Source organism: Kogia breviceps, chromosome 19 (assembly GCF_026419965.1).
Source record: "Kogia breviceps isolate mKogBre1 chromosome 19, mKogBre1 haplotype 1, whole genome shotgun sequence".
Taxonomy (NCBI): Eukaryota; Metazoa; Chordata; class Mammalia; order Artiodactyla; family Physeteridae; genus Kogia; species Kogia breviceps.
In genome coordinates, this window is record NC_081328.1 from 20,138,996 (window position 1) to 20,157,682 (window position 18,687).

General features: G+C 53.0%; 1 protein-coding gene across 2 annotated transcripts in view; it reads left to right on the plus strand.

Annotated features, from left to right (window-relative positions):
* Positions 1-2,463: 2,463 nt before the first annotated feature.
* Positions 2,464-18,687, plus strand: part of HNF1B (HNF1 homeobox B) — a 53,345-nt gene continuing 37,121 nt past the window's right edge. Inside the window, exons 1-4 of one of the 2 annotated variants that reach the window (XM_059048643.2) lie at positions 2,464-2,808; positions 7,398-7,597; positions 12,303-12,567; positions 14,005-14,240. In XM_059048643.2, coding sequence (XP_058904626.1) covers positions 2,465-2,808; positions 7,398-7,597; positions 12,303-12,567; positions 14,005-14,240 — 1,045 coding nt within the window. In that variant the 5' untranslated portion in view covers position 2,464. The remainder of the gene's footprint in view (positions 2,809-7,397; positions 7,598-12,302; positions 12,568-14,004; positions 14,241-18,687) is intronic. The other variant, XM_059048645.2, reaches the window with a different exon arrangement.

Below are 18,687 nucleotides of genomic sequence, written 5' to 3' on the forward strand. Positions count from 1 at the left end.
TTATCCCTGTTGAGGGGAGCTGGGTTGGCAGAAAATGTTCTCCCATTGGGCTGAACTGTGAGGGGCAAGGATCTGCCGTATGCCACAACAAACTAGAAGACAATAAGGTGAAAGGAAGAGCCCTCGTTTCTATGAACTTATTACCCCTTTCTCCGGGAAAGACACTGAGAGGTGTAAAGGTCCCCCAGAGCTCTGTGCATACAACCACCCCTTTCTCGTGGGTGGCCCAGGCGTGTGGAGCAGGCCCTGTATTTAAAAGAGGCAGCCTACCTAGCTCCTTAGCAGCCCGACTTGGATCAGACACATCTGGAGTTTCAGCCTTCACACGCCTGGGAGATTTGATCCTGAAACAGACAGGGCTGCAGACCCTCCTCACCCCTATCCGTGCTGAAATTCCCCCCTTCCTCCTAATGGTCTTTTTTTTTTTTTTTTTTTTTTTTGCTGTACACGGGCCTCTCACTCTTGTGGCCTCTCCAGTTGCGGAGCACAGGCTCCGGACGCGCAGGCTCAGCGGCCATGACTCACGGGCCCAGCCGCTCCGCGGCATGTGGGATCTTCCCGGACCGGGGCACGAACCCGTGTCCCCTGCATCGGCAGGCAGACTCTCAACCACTGCACCACCAGGGAAGACCCCTAATTTCTTTTAAAGGTGGGAAGGGAGGAGAATTTACTTAGAAGCTCCTTTGCAAATTCCCTGCTCATTCTGAATCTCCCGGTCCCTCCAACCCCAGCACTGGATCTGCCTGATTCTGAGAATCCTAAACCTCCAGAGGGACTAGATTTTACAACTGGGAACTGGCTTCCTACCTTCCCGGAAGGAAAAGTGTGGACACTATTGTTAGACCACGGGGGTCTCACAGGTGGTCTCATTCACTGTGTACAATGCCCCATCCCCTGCACTTCAGGTTTCAGTATTTCACAGATGATGAACCTGAGGCTTAGAGAGGGGAAGGGGTTGTTCTCTGCCCCAGGAACGATGGGCCTGTGAGTGATGGATCCTAAAAAGCCCCTGTCCTTCTGCAGGTCCGGTCCAGCCTGTAGGTCTGTGTGTGACTCCTGCATACTTCCTTCCCCTGGGCGCTTCAGGGAGAGGCAGGTGAAACTCCGATAGTGCTGAAAGGTTGCCTGCTTCCTTCCTGGGCCAGGCCGGCGTGGAAAAATACTTCTTTCCCCCAGCGGCTTAGTCCGTGCCTTCCCAACTTGGCGTGGGAGACGCCTGCCAGGGCCACCTTGACCTCGCCTCTGCAGAGCGCCGCCCCTGGCCCCGGGAACCGCTGTGTCCTGGAGCTGCGAATAAACCAGAAATCAGTGGGCCCAGAGAACGCGCAGCTCCAACTGTCCATCCAGCTGCAGGCCAAGCTTTGCTTTCACTGCCAGAAAGGAGGCCCGGCAATCCTAGTTTTGCCCCGAAAGCGGAGGCGCTTTGACAGTCCTGGTTTAAACCCGGGAACCCAGTGGCCCAGGCGTCCAGCTTTCCGCGGCTCGGCCAGGCTGGGTGCTGGCGCAGCCCCGCTGCTGGGGGAGCTCAACTTTGGCTACTCCCTCGGGTCATAAATTAGTCGGTGCCTCCTCCCTAGTGTTCTCCGGGCCTCCTTCCCGCTTGCCTACGCTCTGGGGCCGGCAGTTGTGCAAATCCAAACCGCTAGACCCAGCTGGTGAGGGCCTGGGGACCGCAGAGCGGTAACTCAGGTACAAGTAAATGGGACACCCGCCCCCGCAATCCACACTCACTCCACCTAATCCGCCCCATTTCCCCCAGGTCTCCGCGTCCATTCCCCTGCGGTCAGTTTATCCTCCGCCCGCCTGGCCCTCGGGCCCATCGCCTGCGTCGGTTGGGACGCGTCGGAGGGTCTCTGCTCTTCCCATCCTCCTCCATCTCCTTCTTCCAAGAGCACCCCAGCTTCCTCCAGCTCTCACCTGAACCCCCGAAGCGCAGTTTCTCCTTCTCTCCGGACTAAAGCCGGCCCCGCAACCGGTGGAAGAGTCCCGGAGCCTTCCACACTAGGCTGCAAGCTACTTGTTTAACAAGTCCAAAGGTCAGCTAAAGTTTGGCTGATAAACAGAACCGGGACAAGAGTCTCTTCGGCCCCCTGGCGTGAGTACAATGGACCCTGGCAGCCCCGCTCCCGGCCCGGGTCTCCTGCTCTCCGCGTCTGCCCCTCGCGCTCTCCCTCTCTCGGTTTTCCCCCCTCCCCACGACCATTTGCATCTGGCCGAAAGCCGGGCCCTCCCCACTAATTTGCATATCTTATATGGCCTAATGGTGGCGATCATGGCAAGTTAGAAGTTTTCTGACTCCTCTCGGAGGAGACTCCGGGCCCTGGGGAGTAACAGGTGTTTGGAGGCTGAAGGGTGGGGGGGTTCCTGGACTTGGGGTTCGCTTGTGAAACTCCCCTCCACCCTCCTCTCTCGCACCCACCCACCCCCTCACCCCCTCACCCCCTTCTTTTTCTGTCCTTGGAAAATGGTGTCCAAGCTCACGTCGCTCCAGCAAGAACTCCTGAGCGCCCTGCTGAGCTCCGGGGTCACCAAGGAGGTGCTGGTCCAGGCCTTGGAGGAGTTGCTGCCATCCCCGAGTTTTGGGGTGAAGCTGGAGACGCTGCCCCTGTCCCCTGGGAGCGGGGCCGAGCCGGACACCAAGCCGGTCTTCCATACTCTCACGAACGGCCACGCCAAGGGCCGTCTGTCCGGGGACGAGGGCTCCGAGGACGGGGACGACTATGACACCCCTCCCATCCTCAAGGAGCTGCAAGCCCTCAACACCGAGGAGGCGGCGGAGCAGCGGGCGGAGGTGGACCGGATGCTCAGGTAGGCGCGGACCGAGGTGCGGGCTGTGCGCCCGAGCCCCTTGAGCCCCCGGCCTTGTGCCTGAGCGACACTGCGCGCGACCGCTCTTGCCAAGCCTGGTTCCCGCCAGAGAAGTCCCCCGGGGGGGCGCTCCGCTTCTCTCCCAACACCTGGACCCCTCCAAGTCCCTCAACTGGACGGCCCGAGCCCCGAAGCTTCAGAACGCCTGCCCAGGCCAGCGCCCGGGACCCGCGGGGCCCTCCCGGCCGGGCTGGGGCTCGGCCTGGGCGAACCCGAGCTGCGGGGCCCTTTGCCCGGAGGTTTGCCCACGCGGCGGAAGGTGCGAGTGGGCGCAGTGAAACCTCTGCGATTCCCAGGAGACCAGGCTCGGGCCCGCATCAGCCCCAGGCCAAGCCTTTCTCCGAGGTGCCGCCTCCGCGGTCCGGGGAAACGCAGCCGGCCTGGGACACGGCGTCCCGCCGCTCTTGGCAGAGGGACAGGCGGCACCCGGGCCGGGATCTGGGGGGAGACTTCTCTGGAGTGCACTCCCACTTACAGCGCCCGTGCGAGACCCCAGTGCTAGCCGGAATCCCCAAAACCCGTTTAGATTCGCGAAAGGAAATGTTTGCACGTTGTCAGGTTAGGGTGGATCCTCAAGCGGCGAAAGAAACCATGTCACTAAGCAAGCGAGGGGAGAATGCGGCCAAGACCCCAGTTCGCAGCGGATTCGGTGGGAGAAAGGAGGGCGTTTCCGGATCTCGCCGCCGACACCCCGGCGTCCCTGGGGAATCCAGGCAGGCTGGCGGGAGGTCTATCTCCCGGCCCCGGGTCGTTTGCTAAAACTTCCCGACCGGCCTAGGGCTTTGACAGCTGGTTACTAATTATCCAAGGAGCCGAGCGGTCCCCTTAGACCGCACGTCGCTCCCGGCCCCTCTGCTTTAGGACCAAGCCCCTCGCTTGGCCTCGGACCCTTCAGAGCCGCGGTCTCTAGGCAGGGCCAGGACCAAAGTCGCGCCGGGGACTCGGGCAGCCTCGGTCACCCGCCCGCAGTGGCAGTTTGGGATGGGATATGACCTTGCATTTGAATTTGCTACCTGGGGACCCGGCGGCTTACTCTCTAGCAAAACAGTCAGGGGAATTTCTAGATTTTTTACTTCCCGAAAGTATGTTGCTATAGTTCTGAGGTTTGAGGTTCTTCCCTCGCGGTTTCGCCCGTGGCGGCGGTTTCTCCCCAGCCGGGGTTAGGGTGCAGGAAGGTGAGAGGGGTCTGAAGAGGAGCGGCTGGGGCGCCAGGGCGGCCCGGAGGTTGACCCGGGACCGGCGGACCGACCCATCTCCCGCCGCCCACCGGCGGGCCAACACCCCCCCACACACGCCCCGGGACCTAGGCCCATCTGCCTGGCCGCAGGCGCCCGCCTTCCAGCTGGGATTTGGAAGGACCTGGGGCGCCCCTCGGCACCCAGCCCCGCGCCGGGCCGGACGCGGCAGAGATGTAATATAAACTGCAGCACGTGGAGTTCCGGTGTTATTAATTTATTTCTATAAATCATCAACAGAAAGATACACAAAAAGTCGTGATTAGGTTGAACGGAGAGGCGGGTTATTCATTGGTGAAGTTGTAAACGCGGCGGCTTCGAGGGGGAAGGAGAGCAGAACGCGGACGCGGGGCTGCTCGCCGCCGCCCGCGCACACGCACCGCGCTGCCGGGCCCTCCCAGCCGAGCCCCGCGCCGCCCGGAGACCCGGCGCCGGACCCGGGCTGCCCCAGCGCCGCCGACGCCGCAGGCCCGGCGGGCAGAGAGCCAGGCCCGGCCCGGAGCCCCGGACCTCAGCGCTCTTCGCTGAGCAGGGCCCCCGGCTGCAGGGGGCGGGGAGCGAGGCTAGGGGGCCCGAGACCCCCAGCTGGGGCGGGGGTCGCAGGACAGACCCCAAGGTTTCGCTCCCTTTCCCCAGCGGTTGCTGCCTTCCCTCCCCCAACTTCGGGAGTGGTCGGACTTGATTAAAGTAATTTTTCAAGAAATCGCTAGCGGTCCCCAGGTCACTGCACAGTCGGCTGCTGACCGCCAGACGCACGCACTCCCTTTTTTGGCCCACCTCGCTCCCCTAAGGCGGAAAGAAAAGAACAGGGCAAGTCGCTCTGGGGAGCGCCCGGCCGCTCTTTCCATCTCCTAGAAGAGAAAGGCGAGAGAAGCAGGCCGGGGGCTGCGCGCTGCCGGGTCCCCGGCCCCAGCTCTAGGCTGGCGCGCGGTGGAAAGTTGGAAAGTAAGTTGGTTGCTCCCAAGAGGCCGGGCTTGAGGCTTCCTAAAGAAGAATCACGGCGATCTGAGACGGGGTCCAGGGCCTCTCTGCTTGTGGGCGGCCGAGGCATTGTTTGGAAAGGAGCGTGCTGGGCTGGCCAGGCGGGCGCCGAGGTCGGGCGCTTGACACCTGCGTCCTGAGCACAATGCCCGGGCGCGCTTCTCCCGTTCTGTGTGTTTATCGGGGTTGGGAACCCCTGAGCACGGGCTGTATTTTCAAATTTCAAAACGTAACCGACTCTCGGGGCTCTTCCCGGTGAATGCATGAGAATTCCGTGATTAGAGCTGTAAAGGTGTAACTACGCCATCTTATCCCCAACTCTGGTCCTTCAATGCGGGCTGAAAGATTTGCTACCGTTTGTAAGGTTTTACTGGTTTGTTGTTGTTTTTTTTTTTAACGTTCCCAATTGTTAAGCTAATTCACTCTTAACAACGGAATCATTCGCTCTTAGAACATTACACTATTTCAGTTAGGTTTCTTAGACACACGAAATAAATAGAAGTAAAAAAATATTAAACAAAACCAAAAAAGTCAAAGAATCTGTCGAAGCAGCATTAACTTTTAAAATCCAAGTACTTTTTCTAACTTTCGAAGCTATTGTTGGTATCTGTTGAAGGTGTTTTTCTACCTTAAGAATATCTGTGGAAATATTCATCAGAAATAAGGTTTTAAATGAGCTCTGATGTTTACACGGGTATGTACAAAATGTTACATTACTTTCCTCTTACTCAAGGTGAATTCTCCATGCTTGAAACCGGGACGCAGTTCCTCATTTTTTGTTCCTGTTGTTACTTCATTATGTTGTATTACATGGAAGTACCTTTTTAAATACTTGAGAAATATATTAAGCTATATGTAATTAATCTCGTTTGCATTTTTCAAAACATGTCTATCAAAGCCTGTGTTTTCATAAATTTAATATTAAAGACTTGCTAAAATCACAATTTTTCAAATGCTTACAAAAATCTCAGTTTAATTACTGGATTTTTAAAAATTCATTACACAAACATAACTTTAGTTGACATGTTATAGATACCATTTAGAAATAAATCGGTTATTTCATTTGCAACACTAAATGTTGTTTTTCAGCATTGTTTTTTATTACCTCTGAAACTAATTTTTCCCTTCACTTTTTTTCATGTTCTGTCAGGCTATTATATACATCAACATACAGTAAAGGGATGCTGTTTATTTTTTTTTAAGTTAAATATGTAGCTGCATTAAACAAATAGTATATGTGGATGTATTGCTTCTTGAATATTTTTGTTCTATACTGTGCACTGTTTTCTTAATTTCTGTTTTCAATTATATCTCTCACTTTTAAATCACCTATTCAATAAGCAAGAAAAGATATTGGCAAAGTTGAAAACATTTGGAATAAATTCAAAGGCACTAATACGGTGTTTTAAAGAAGCTTTTTACATTACCTGTGTTTATGAGAAATGTAAGTTCTTATCCCAAGCTTAAAATTTATGAGAAAGATTAACTTCCAGACACTCTTATCCTGTCAGAGGAGAAATGTAAGAATACAGGAAAACATGGCATTTGGAATCATTCATATCTTATTCAGAAATTGAAATTATTCTCCCTCCGTTTGGTCTTATTTGAGAGGCGGGGCTGTGAAGTTGTTTTGGTTTTTTTTTTTTTTTTAACTTTACTGACCTCACCTCAGTGCAGCGATTCTTCAGCCCCAGGAAGGAACATCATTTCTTAAAACTTTTCTGAAACTCTGAAAACTGTTTAACATTTGGCTAAGAAGTCCTCCTTGCTTCTCAGGAGGTGGACACGAAAGTTTTACTCCTGTTTTATAAGACAAGAAACGGAGACACCCATTCTGAAGGAAAATAATGGGGGAGCAGTCCAGGTGAATTTAGAGATTCTGCCCTCTGTCATTGTCGGATCAGCCAGCCCAGCCCCAAGCTAATGGCACCTCCACTGTCCAGTGGGCCTCTTGCCGTTGTTTAAGTCTCTCACATTCCAGGAAAGTGAAGGAAAGCAAAACAAAGCAGAAACTTCTCTTTCTGCTTCCCAAGAGAGAGTGCTGGGGTGCTTTCCCATTCCTGAAGCAGGGAACTCATCTTCCTCTTTGCCCTCCTAATCTCAGATGAAAGGGACGGAGTACACTATATAGGAGCTTCCATCTCCTCTTTTGTTTAGGTTCTATTTTGGCCTCTCCCCAGGATGTAACTTGGACAGGAGGAGAAACAGGGGAAGGTCAGAGTTTTACACAGAGTTTAGGTAAAACCTCTAGAAAGAGGGTATTTCTCCCCGACCTCTTCTACCAGCATCCTAACCATCTCCTTATCTGTCCAGTGAGGACCCTTGGAGGGCTGCCAAAATGATCAAGGGCTACATGCAGCAACACAACATCCCCCAGAGGGAAGTGGTCGACGTCACTGGCCTGAACCAGTCACACCTCTCCCAGCATCTCAACAAGGGCACCCCTATGAAGACCCAGAAGCGCGCCGCCCTGTACACCTGGTACGTCCGAAAGCAACGGGAGATCCTCCGACGTAAGTGCTTTCATCCTGCCTCTGCCTCAACCAGGGGTGACCTTTGCCCTAACTCTGACCCCTGTGGAATGCCTCAGTTTCCTCTTCATCAACAAGGTCTGCGTAGCACTTGGCAGATACAAGGAAGCTGGCATGTGGATTTGGCCTTCAGAGCTGCTGTACAATGGGTTGACTTATATCATTCTCTTCTCCCACGGTCCCCTAGTACCCAGCCAGTTGCTTTGACAAGCCCTTCAGTGTGTGCAGTGCACCTTGAATATTTTGGTCCCTGCTTCCAACATATTTCTCTTTGAAACCAAGTAGGTAACAGTGGAGTATGGTCCCCAAAGTAAGCCACGCATCTCCCCTTGATACGTGACCATGGATCAGTTTCCAAGGAAGACATTTAGTAGCAATCGATAATATTGATCACTAGTATCGTTATTTTCCTCCTCTCTGAAAAGTGTATAAAAAATAGAAGGCATTTGTATATATAGATATATTCAGAACCTGATCCTGTTATTTGGGAGGGTTGGGTCGGGGGGTGCAACTGAGTTCTGAAGCAACTTAAGATGCCTGCTCACATTTACCAAAATCGGTAGAGTTTTGAGACCCCCAGCCGGTGAGCCTATCGGAGAAAGAAGTTGCTTCCGGCTAAAGCAGGACACACTAAAAGCGTCTGCATTTGCAACTCTGACCCATGAATTCTTGTCATTCCCGTTGTCATTCCCAAATTTCCTTTTTGTCCCAAGATTTCTTCTACCCAGTAACACAAAGATTTTTGTTTTGAAGTCTAGGGAAGTTTGAACTGCCTTTCAATGATAAGAGTATCAGTGACCTACTGTTTTTACTTTAGGAAGGTATATTTTACATGACACTTTGATTATTTCGATCCAGCCCTTTATCTAGGAAAAATTTATATGAGCTTTCACTCCTCCCACATGCCATCCTCTGGGCGGTGGGCTTCTCTGTCAAGATATGAGTTTCTACCACTTTCTGGGCTGGGTTTTTTCCCTCTCACTGGAGGGCTACTTTTAAAAATCACTCTTGTTTTCTGTCACACACTGACCTGAAGTGATTGTTTCAGTATTTATTGTCTCAATGTCTGTGGGCTGGAAACAACTTCAAGGTGGAGGGAAAGGGTTTAAGGATTCATCTCATATTGTGGTGGTTTGCTCTTTTGTTGGAAGCATTAGATGGGTAGGTTAGCAGAAGCAAAGTGAGAGCTCTTTGCTACTGAGGGGAAGAGACCCCTTTTAAACTCTGGGATGATCCACCATCCATGGTGACTAGGTCTTTAAGAATTTGTGTGTCTGACATGAAGCAACTCCCTGTAATTCCTGGAAAGCCTAAGAAAATTTTTCAGGAGCCATAGTCTCCAAAGGCCAGAGAACCCTTGGGACACGCCCTCACTCCAATACAAGCCTCAGGCAGCATCTCCAGTTTGAGCTACCTCTCTGCGTGCCATGGGATTTCCCTCAGAAAGGAGAAGGAGGACAGCCGGAAGCTTCTAAAAAGACAGAAGTCCCAAAAAGTTTCTCAAGATGCTTGAGAATGACATTTTGCAAAAATGTATGACAGTCTCTGCAAAGGATTTTTAAATTATTACTATTGTTTTAGAGTCCCATGAGACATAAAGCTTATGAAGCATCCCTTCATTCTGTAAATATTGTATGAGCACCTATGAGGTGCCAAGCACTTGCTGGGCTGTGAGATACGCAGGTCCTTTTCTCCAGGGATTTACAACCTAATGAGGGAGATGAGATGTTTGAAAAAATAATGACAGCTGCTTTCTAAGAGTTGTTATAAAAGTATACACAAGGGGCAGCGGAGGAATTACTAAATTGCCTAGAGACATCACGGAGGGCTTCCTAGAGGAGGTGACATTTCAACCAATTCTTAAAGGATGAATATAAGACATGCACGCATGGGATAAAATATAGGAAGTGAGATGAATAAAAGAGGGACACAAGTGAGCGTGGCAAGTGGTAAGAGAGAGTGGGGAAGATAAAAAAAGATGACACATGATAAATTTTCTTGAGAAACTAAAAATAATAAATAGTAATATTCCTGAACCCATCTATGCAGATAGAATCTCCTTGTCCAGGCTGGCTCCTGAGCCTGTAAAGAGGTTGCCGAAGCCAACTGCTCCAAGTTAATTTTTATGGGCAATGAACATTTTCTGTGCCCCTCCCCCAGTTAATCTGGAAGGAAATGGGGGAGAGTTGGTGGTGGATGGAGGACATGGGGGAGTCTAGTTCTTCAAAGCGGGCAGCCAACAGCCAGAGGCAGCCCCCACAGCGTGGGCAACTGCGGGCGTGTCTCTCACCCACCACAGGCAGAAGAACTTCAGGAGTCAGTTCAGTTACCTCCACCCAAGGCCAATTGGAAGGTTTTGTGGGTGTGTTGTTTGGGTTTTGTTTCAAACGAGAGGTGATGCATATGGTGCATCGCCATGCATATGCATGGTGATGCAATGGTTACGAGTTTAGCGCGTCTGCAGGTTGGGTTCACGTCCTGGCTCCCGCCCCAAGCCCATGCAAATTTAACTGGTCTGAACCTTAATTTCTTCATCTGTAAAATGGAGATAACGATACCTCTTGCACAGAGAGGTGTGAGAATTAGATGAAGGGATAGGTTTGGAGGATTTTGTATAATACCTCACTGTAGAAATGGTTCAGTAAATTTTCCCTGTGATGACATCCGTCCACATCAAATGAGGAACCTCATACTGATCCTGGGTCCTCGGGATCATCCATACTGGCTTTGGCTGTTATTCATGGTAACTGCACAGGGCCACAGGGAGGAGAGGAGTCACTGAGCCAGACACCCACTGAGCAGGGGACTTCCTTCTCCCACCATGATCCTCCCCCAAATCACTGTACTTAGATGGCTGCTATGAAGACCAAATGATACAGGAAGTGTAAAAGCACTTTGAAAAGTATAACTTCCGTAGGAACTTGGGTGATCATCATTATCATCCCCGTTATCCTGACTAGGGGCAGATGTTCTAAAAGACTATTTAGTGCCCCTAGGTCTTCACCCAGGCCCATTCCACAGGCGGGGAAGCTGAGGGACCAGGCATTAAGGAACTTGGTTGGGGCCCTACAGTATTTCATTGAGTCAGTGACTTCCTGCCAGTCAATTTGGCAGAGACGTTCTCAGGTATCTAAAGGAATTGTTGGGAACCAGTGAAAACAGAGCCCTAAGTGGCCTGAGAATCATCCAAAGTGGGCGGGGCCCAAATCAAAGGTCCCAGAGACGCGTTCACTCCATCTACCTGGGAGACAGCTCGTTAAGTTGGCCAATCAGCAACTAGTTAACCAAAGGCCAACACCACCTGCATCTGGGGTACAGGCTTGTTAGGGGCTCACTGCTCCTTGTGATGGACCAAAATGGACATGGATCCTTAGATGGTAGTGAGTTTCCCATTGCTGGAGGTGGATGGGCTGGAAGGCCACGTGGTAGGGTGTTGTGGACGAGATTCAAGCACTAAGTAGTGGCCTGACTTCGGACCCTGAGGATTTTCTGAGACCTGTGGGGCTGACTCCAGGAACCAAGAAAGAAAAACATCAAGGTCCAGAACCCAGGGACCGGGAGTTTGAGATGAATCTATTACGTGTCCTTGTCAGCAGGGTCCTCGGCCTCTTATGCTTGTTCATCTGTAAAGTGGAATTAATCACCCTGATGAACCCTTTTTCACGCACATGTGAGGAAGAGGACAACGAGGCCTCCTCTTCCATGAGTAAATATCAAATCTCATTGCAACCGCAAAGGCTAGGGAATCACCATCAGGCAAACTGCCGTCTTTCATTCATTCATTCAACCAAAATATATTGAGGGTCACAGTGTGCCTGGATCCTGGGAATTGGACTGACAAGGGGCGTCATGCTATCTATATTTACCTTTCTCCAACTCACTAAATGCCATTCCCAGGAAGGCCCTGTATTTGCTATCTCCTGCATTTCCCCATCTTTCAAATGTGAGGGCAGATCTGTAAGACCTTTCCCTCTTGGGCTGCTTCCCTCCCAAATGGACCCCTGGACACACACACACACACACACACACACACACACACACACGCACGCACACACACACACACACACTCACACCATTGCCTCTGAAATGATCTGAGCTCTAAAGAGCTTCTTCTCTTTCCAATACAAAGGTCCAGTTATATTTATTTCAAAGCAGTAGTCAAAAGATTCGGGGTTTGGGGTTTTTTCAAAAAGCATAACATTATAATGTTGATCCCTGGGAATTATGAGGAGAGCTGTGGGGGGAGCTATTTTCAGCCTCTGAACACTTTGTCTAAGTGCAAATTGTACTTTTTTTTTTGAGCGTTTTTTCCCCTAGACCTGAGACTTGATGGAGTTCATCCCCTTGACATCAAAACACAAGAGTTCAGGATTCAGAGTGTTGCTTCATGTCTGAGAGCCAGTGAGCCAATGAAATAATAATAAAAATAAATTGTCCCGCAAACAATGGTCGGCCACGTTTGAGCTCCTCCAAAGAAAGGAAAGGGGTGGCTTTGGTGGAGCCATCAGAAGTGGGCAGTGAGGGGCCTGAGCCGAGCCTACCCCCTGCACACCCATCCACAGTAACAGCAGATCCCAAAGCTCAGGGGAGAGGAAGAAAGGTGTTTTTTTTCCATTGGTCTATCTGTCTGTGTGTCTGCTGAGTGAAGGCTACAGACCCTATCAAATCTACTCCTTTCTCTTTTCAGAATTCAACCAGACAGTCCAGAGTTCTGGAAATTTGACAGACAAAAGCAGTCAGGATCAGCTGCTGTTTCTCTTTCCAGAGTTCAGTCAACAGAGCCAGGGGCCTGGGCAGTCCGATGATGCCTGCTCTGAGCCCACCAACAAGAAGATGCGTCGCAACCGGTTCAAATGGGGGCCCGCGTCCCAGCAAATCTTGTACCAGGCCTACGACCGGCAAAAGAACCCCAGCAAGGAAGAGAGGGAGGCCTTAGTGGAGGAGTGCAACAGGTAACGCCACCGGAAGCTCACTCGAGGAGGCAGGCAAGCACATGGACCCGAGCTCCATCCCCTCAGTCCTGGAATATTGAGACATTAGTTATCCAGATAAGTGGCCAAATCAGGGTTTCCCAAAGTGTGTTCCACAGAACCCTCATTTCAAGCCATTAATAAATCAGTTTGAGAAGCATCATTCTGCATACTTCCTCTTAGGGAGTCATGACATACATGAATATTGTAAAGGCTCTGAGAAGTCCTGCAGTCAAGAAACCCACTTCAGGTTGCTGAATTGGCTGTTAACCATGGGAGGTCTCTCTGTGGTATACCCCTATGAACTATTATCCCAGAGAATGCTGGTCTAAAATATAATGCCAATGAAGGGAGAATCATGTGTTTGACCCCCCTTACGGACCAGGGGAAACCTATCCCTTAGCCACGGGCTGGCTTTGGCCTTGACCAAATGTTGTACACACATTGGTTCAAAGGAAACTTAGCAGGAGAGCAAGAATTGCTCAGATCTTCCCTCCGCTCTGTCTACGCTGATTAGAGTTCTTTTTGTAGAGTTCATTTATGGAATTTTAAAGAAAACTATTAGAAATCCTCAAGATACCTTTTTGCTGCATTCCTGCCCCATCCGCCCTGACTCCAACCTTGACTTTTTAAAAAATCTGCTCTTTGCTCCGGTTAAGACCTCTCTCTGGGCTGGACTGGCTCTGGCAGTGGGAGGATACAGCCAGGGAGGTCAGGCTGGGGAGTGGGGAGGCGAAGCGATCCGCCCATACATGTCACAGCGTCCTCAGCTGTGCTCTGGCCCCCTGCGGATGAGAAGGACCCCCCAGTATCCACTGGTATCTAGGATAATCTCTCTCACGCCTGGCACTGGGGTTTCAGCAGCAGCGATAAAATTAGAGACCAGCCGTCTTTTGCGTGGCCTCATTTATACCTCACCCAGCCTGCCCCTTGGAGGGGATTCTGCTGTGTGAATAAGGAATCTCGCTTCCCTGCTACCTGTGTGGGATGTCCAAACCCCAGAAGACCAGAAGTCGTTTCAGGGTGCTTTGGAAGGGCTCAGGCAGAGCCGGGAGCTTGCCTTTTGTAGGGTGGGAAGAAGAACCACATCAGGAGGAGTCAGGAGGCCCACCTGCACCTTCTCCCTGAGCTGCCTGCCCCTCGGCTTCCTCTCTTTTTCAGGAGCCACACCAGAGGCTGCGCCCCTGACTCCCGGGGCAGTGAGCCTGCTCCATACCTGTGTTCCGCCCCATTCCCTCCGTCTCATCAGATAACTACACGGGCTGGCCTTTTCTCAGGACAGGCTTTCCCCCACTCTCTCCGTGGCCTCTTCACCCTCCTTGCCAAGGCCCCCCCCGTGATTGGGGATCTGGGACCAGACGCCGGCGGGCCGGCCCCGGGCCGCCCTTGCTCACCGCCTCCCCTCCCTCCTGTTCTCAGGGCAGAATGTTTGCAGCGAGGTGTCTCCCCCTCCAAGGCCCACGGCCTGGGCTCCAACCTGGTCACCGAGGTCCGCGTCTACAACTGGTTCGCGAACCGCAGGAAGGAGGAGGCATTCCGGCAGAAGCTGGCCATGGACGCCTACAGCTCCAGCCAGACGCACGGCCTGAACCCGCTGCTCTCCCACGGCTCCCCCTCGCACCAGCCCAGCACCTCCCCTCCCAACAAGCTGCCAGGTAAGCCGGGCCCCAACGTCTCGGGCGACCCGACCCTCCGGCTTCTCCCCACGGCTCTCAGGGTGTCTCAGAGGAGGCAGTGCTTTTGGATGGTCCTAGGGCTGACCTCCTCCTGCTGCTGGAATATTCTCGTGAGAAGAGTGTGTGACTCTAGTTGGGTTTGCTCTGACTCCTTGCTCGGCCTCCAGGGAGCCCTCCCGCCTGCCTCGCTCTTCTCCAGGCTCCTCTCTCCTGCCCTTGCGGCTGCTGACTCAGCGGGTCAGGGCCACCACCGGGTGAGACGGAGCAGGCTGCCTCGCGGGTGTGCCTGGTCCGCGCCGCAGGCAGAGGGGTCGCCCCTCCGCCCCATCCAGGTGCACCCCCAGGGCTCCGTCCAGCTGCAGCGGGAGGAGCCCAGGGCCCTCTGGGGAAGGGCCACTCTGCTTGTTGGCGTCTGTGCTCCGCCAGAGTTAGGGCAGGGCGGGTCACTTGAAATCTTGGCAGTGATGAGTTGGCCAAAACTGGTTGAGTACCTATGTGTGCTGCCGTGTGCCGGGCCCCGGCCGGGATTAGGTGCCTCTGCTCTGGGCTGTGGGCCTGTCAGATTGGAATCCTACACCTTCCTGGTGGGAAAGCACCCCCCTAGGCGGAGGGCTGCGTGGGGCACAGGCTGGGGGTGGAATGAGTACGTCTTCCCCTGGGCCTTCGTCCTCCCAGGAAAGCCGGCTTCCCGGAGTGGATGTGTTTACTGAGGTCGGTTTGGTGCCTGTGTAGACAGACTGCGTCACAGTCTGCTGCCTGCTCCGGGGAAGGGTTTGCAGAAGGAGAGCCGAGCACCATTTCTAACTCGGGGGACGGTTCTGAAACTGCTCGTCTCCTCGCCTGCTGGTTGCCCTTCTGATGGGAGAGGCCTGAGACCTGGGTGCTGACCTAAGTGCTGGGGGCACAGGCTCAGAGCCAGCAGCTGGGCCGTCTCCAAGCATCTGTTCCACACTGCACCCCATCCCCCCCAGCATGACCCCTTCAAGTGTCTCAGGGAGCCTGCTACTGTCCAGCGTGAAGCCTGGGGGGCCAGGGAGGGGAGCTTCTCTGGGTCCCGTTGCCACAGAAGGAGAGGGCTCAGCCACACGGGAAGAAAGTTGGGGTTACTCTTGAGAGGCAGAGAAGCCTCCAGATGAACACTGGCCTGACGGCAAAGTAACGTACCCCTGTGCAGTAGTAATCCGTGGAGCAGGAGCGGGGGAGCTCCCGTGGGGCGTGGCTGGGGTTAGGGGCGTTCCTGAGAAGACAATGGCTATTGTGCTGGGACCTGTGATCTCCACACCAAAGTCAGGGAGCCTGCAAGCCAAACAAAGGCCCGGCAGCTTTCTGACAAGCTGGGGTTGTGGTGAGGTCACCAGGCGGTTGTTGGCTTAGGCATTCTGTATGGTGACAGGAGACCCAGAGAGGTGGGGCTGGAGGGGCTGGAGCAGGTACTAGGGACAGGGCAGGGGTCGCGCGGGGAACACGGCCCTGAGACACCACCGAGCTGTCTGAGGAGGCGTATCCCACTGGAAGTGGATTCTCTAGGATCCCCGGAAGTCACAACCTTTTTAAAAATCAGTGAATATTAGAACCGGGAGGAACTTGGAAGAAGGAAACTGAGGCCCAGAAAGAGGTAGTGACTTTGCAGAGTTCCACAGGGTGACGGTAGCAAAATAAGGGCTAGAACCCAGGCCTGGCGACTCCCACCCTGTACTTTCCCACAGCACAGACATGCGCTGAGTCCGGGCACCACGTCGGTGATGGGTAAGACACGCGCGCGGCCCTGCCCCTGGGGGCTTATGGTCTAGTTGGGAAGACCTCTTGCTGGCGTAGAGCCCCTAGAACTGGCTGGGGATCAAGGTTATCTATGGGGAGTTTGCGCGTCTTTCTCCTATTTATGGAGCAATAATTATGGACCACTGTGTATTTTCAGTGACTACCTTCCCCTCTCCCCTAATTTTCATTCAGGGTTCATCAAAATAGTCCAGGGACTGATTCTCTGGACCTAGTTTTGAATCCTGGTTCTAACCTGGTTCTAATTCCCATAACTGCAGCGTGGTCAATTCACATAACTTCTCTGAGTCTGAGTTTCCTGTCTGTAAAATGGAGATATAGTACCTACCTCATAGGGCCCATGTGAGAATTAAACGAGAGCGTGTGTAAACACCATCTTTCCCAATAAACCATAACTACTATTATCATTATTATTATCACAGAAGGCTAAACAAGCCGCTGAAATCTATTTCCTTTTCAATTTCATCCAGGGGCGTTGCTCCTAAGAGGCAGTGAGGTGTGTTCTGGGGCTGGGGTGCAAATGCTGGGATCAGGCCCTGCCCCCCTTGCAGGCTGCTGGTGGAGGCAGCGCACGGGCTGTGACAGGCTCCTAGGGAGTGCGCCCAGGGCCAGCCAGACGGCAGGCTGAAGCCCAGCGCTCAGGGAAGGTTTGATCTGAACTTCTCATGATGTATTTCCCACTGCGGTCCCTACAACCAAGGGATGGTCTCTAACCAAGCCCCAAACCTACCGGGCTGCAGAAAAGAGCTCTGTGGTGGCCGAGGAGAAACCAACAGCCGGAGTCAGCACTAGCAACCTCTAAGGCTGAGCTGGGGAGATGAGGTCCCCACCTCCTCCCCACTTTCCCCTCCAAACACCAGTCTCTGAGCCAGGAGGACAGGAGGCACCTTTGAGACAGATCTTTCCCTTGACCCCTCTTCCTGGAGAGGAGAGCATCCCTTCTGTACCTGAGCCCCTTCCCTCCCAGCCACGCTTATGCTGCTGTGGTCCACTTGCCCACGGTGACCACAGTGTGACCCTGGTCCTGGAATGTCCAGCACAATAGAGGTGGCAGGAGGAGCCCTTTGCCTCTGTCAGCAGAGGCTGATTGGTTACAAGGTGCCCTACAAACACACCGTCAGCAGAATCAGCTGTTTTCAGCGTTGCCCCTCCCGACTTTACAATCACACGCCAGCATGCAGCCCTGGGTTGTCATGGCTTTGTCTGCCTCATGCATGCTTAATTGACAATTAAGCTGGGGCTTTGAACCAGCCTGGCTGCCTCTGATGGGGCTTCATCTTTCCAGTGAGTGTCACAGGGGCACCCTTTGTTTGCTCTTCTTGGAGGCCTGGAGTTACTGTAGCAGGCTGCGGGCAGCCATTTATCTTCAGCCGGGAAGGCCTTTATCTGCACCCCCCCCATCCCGGCTCTCGCCAGCAGGAGCTGTCCCTGGTTATAGGCCCTGTGACAGCCCATTCTGGGGCCATTGAGCAGGCCCGGAGTGATGGCCCCGACCTCCATTCTGGAGCGGAATCAAGAGAAAGGCCCCCCAAAGGTCAGAGAGCAGGGCTGTGGCCAGGAAGCAGACTGGTTGGAGACTGGTGCCTGTATTGATCAGCCCGAGGAGGAGGAAGCTGGCATGGGACGGAAGCTGGGCTAGCCTTGGCCCAAGCCCTGGGATCAGCCGCACGATCTGTGGTGGCCTTGTGTACTGTCCCCTTTGCTCCAGTCTGTGGCAAACTCGCCTGGTCGCCTCAAGCAAACCTCACCTGGCTGCCTTGTGACAGCAGGGAAGGGGCAGAGCTCTCCATCAGCCTTCATTCACCCCACACCGAATGTCCTCCCTCTTGTATCATCTTTCGAGAAGGAGATAGAGGCTCGTTCTCCTCGTAAGAAAGTGAGGCCCAGAGGCGAGAACGAGCCCTACCAGGGTAACCTTTGGATGTGCCGAGCCACACAGCCTCTTTACCCAAGAAGAGGAGACGTTTATTTCTGTGGCTGCTTACTCCTCGCTCCCTTCAAATTCTACTCCTGCCTCTCCAAGCCCAGGGGCTGTGATTGCCCCCATGGTCAGATCAGAGCTTGAGGACCTGAGGATCCAGCCTCCTGCCTCCCCCCGAACCCCTCTTACATCTCCTCCTAACTTGCCTGCAGAAATCTAACCCGGGGTCTTAGACAAACCAGACTCTGGGCCAGGATATCACGTGGTCGCTGCGGTTTTCCCTGACACTGAAATCTACAGAACCCAAGGAAATCTCCAAAGTGCCCAGTGGCGGGGTAGTGAGTAAATCTGAATCATCAGAACAGCTAGTGCGGATCGAGCGCTTCCTGGGTACCAGGCCCTGGGCTGAGTAAATGCATCATCTTACTTAATCCTCACAACTTGGTAGGGTAGACACCATCCATAACCTTACCCTTATTTTACAATCAAGGAAGGTGAGATATTTCGTATGTCAGTAATTTGCCCAAGTTCATACAGTTTGTAAGTGGCAGAGACAGGTTTTGAGCTGTTACACACTGACTATCACTTTGCTTTACGCAGACGCTAAGGACTTTCAGGCGTGGAAATCAACACACACACACACACACACAATCCTCCGACAGTTCCTTCTTCTCCTATATTCTTACTGTTCCCCTCTGAATGACAAAGGGGCTTTTCGAGGTGGGTTAA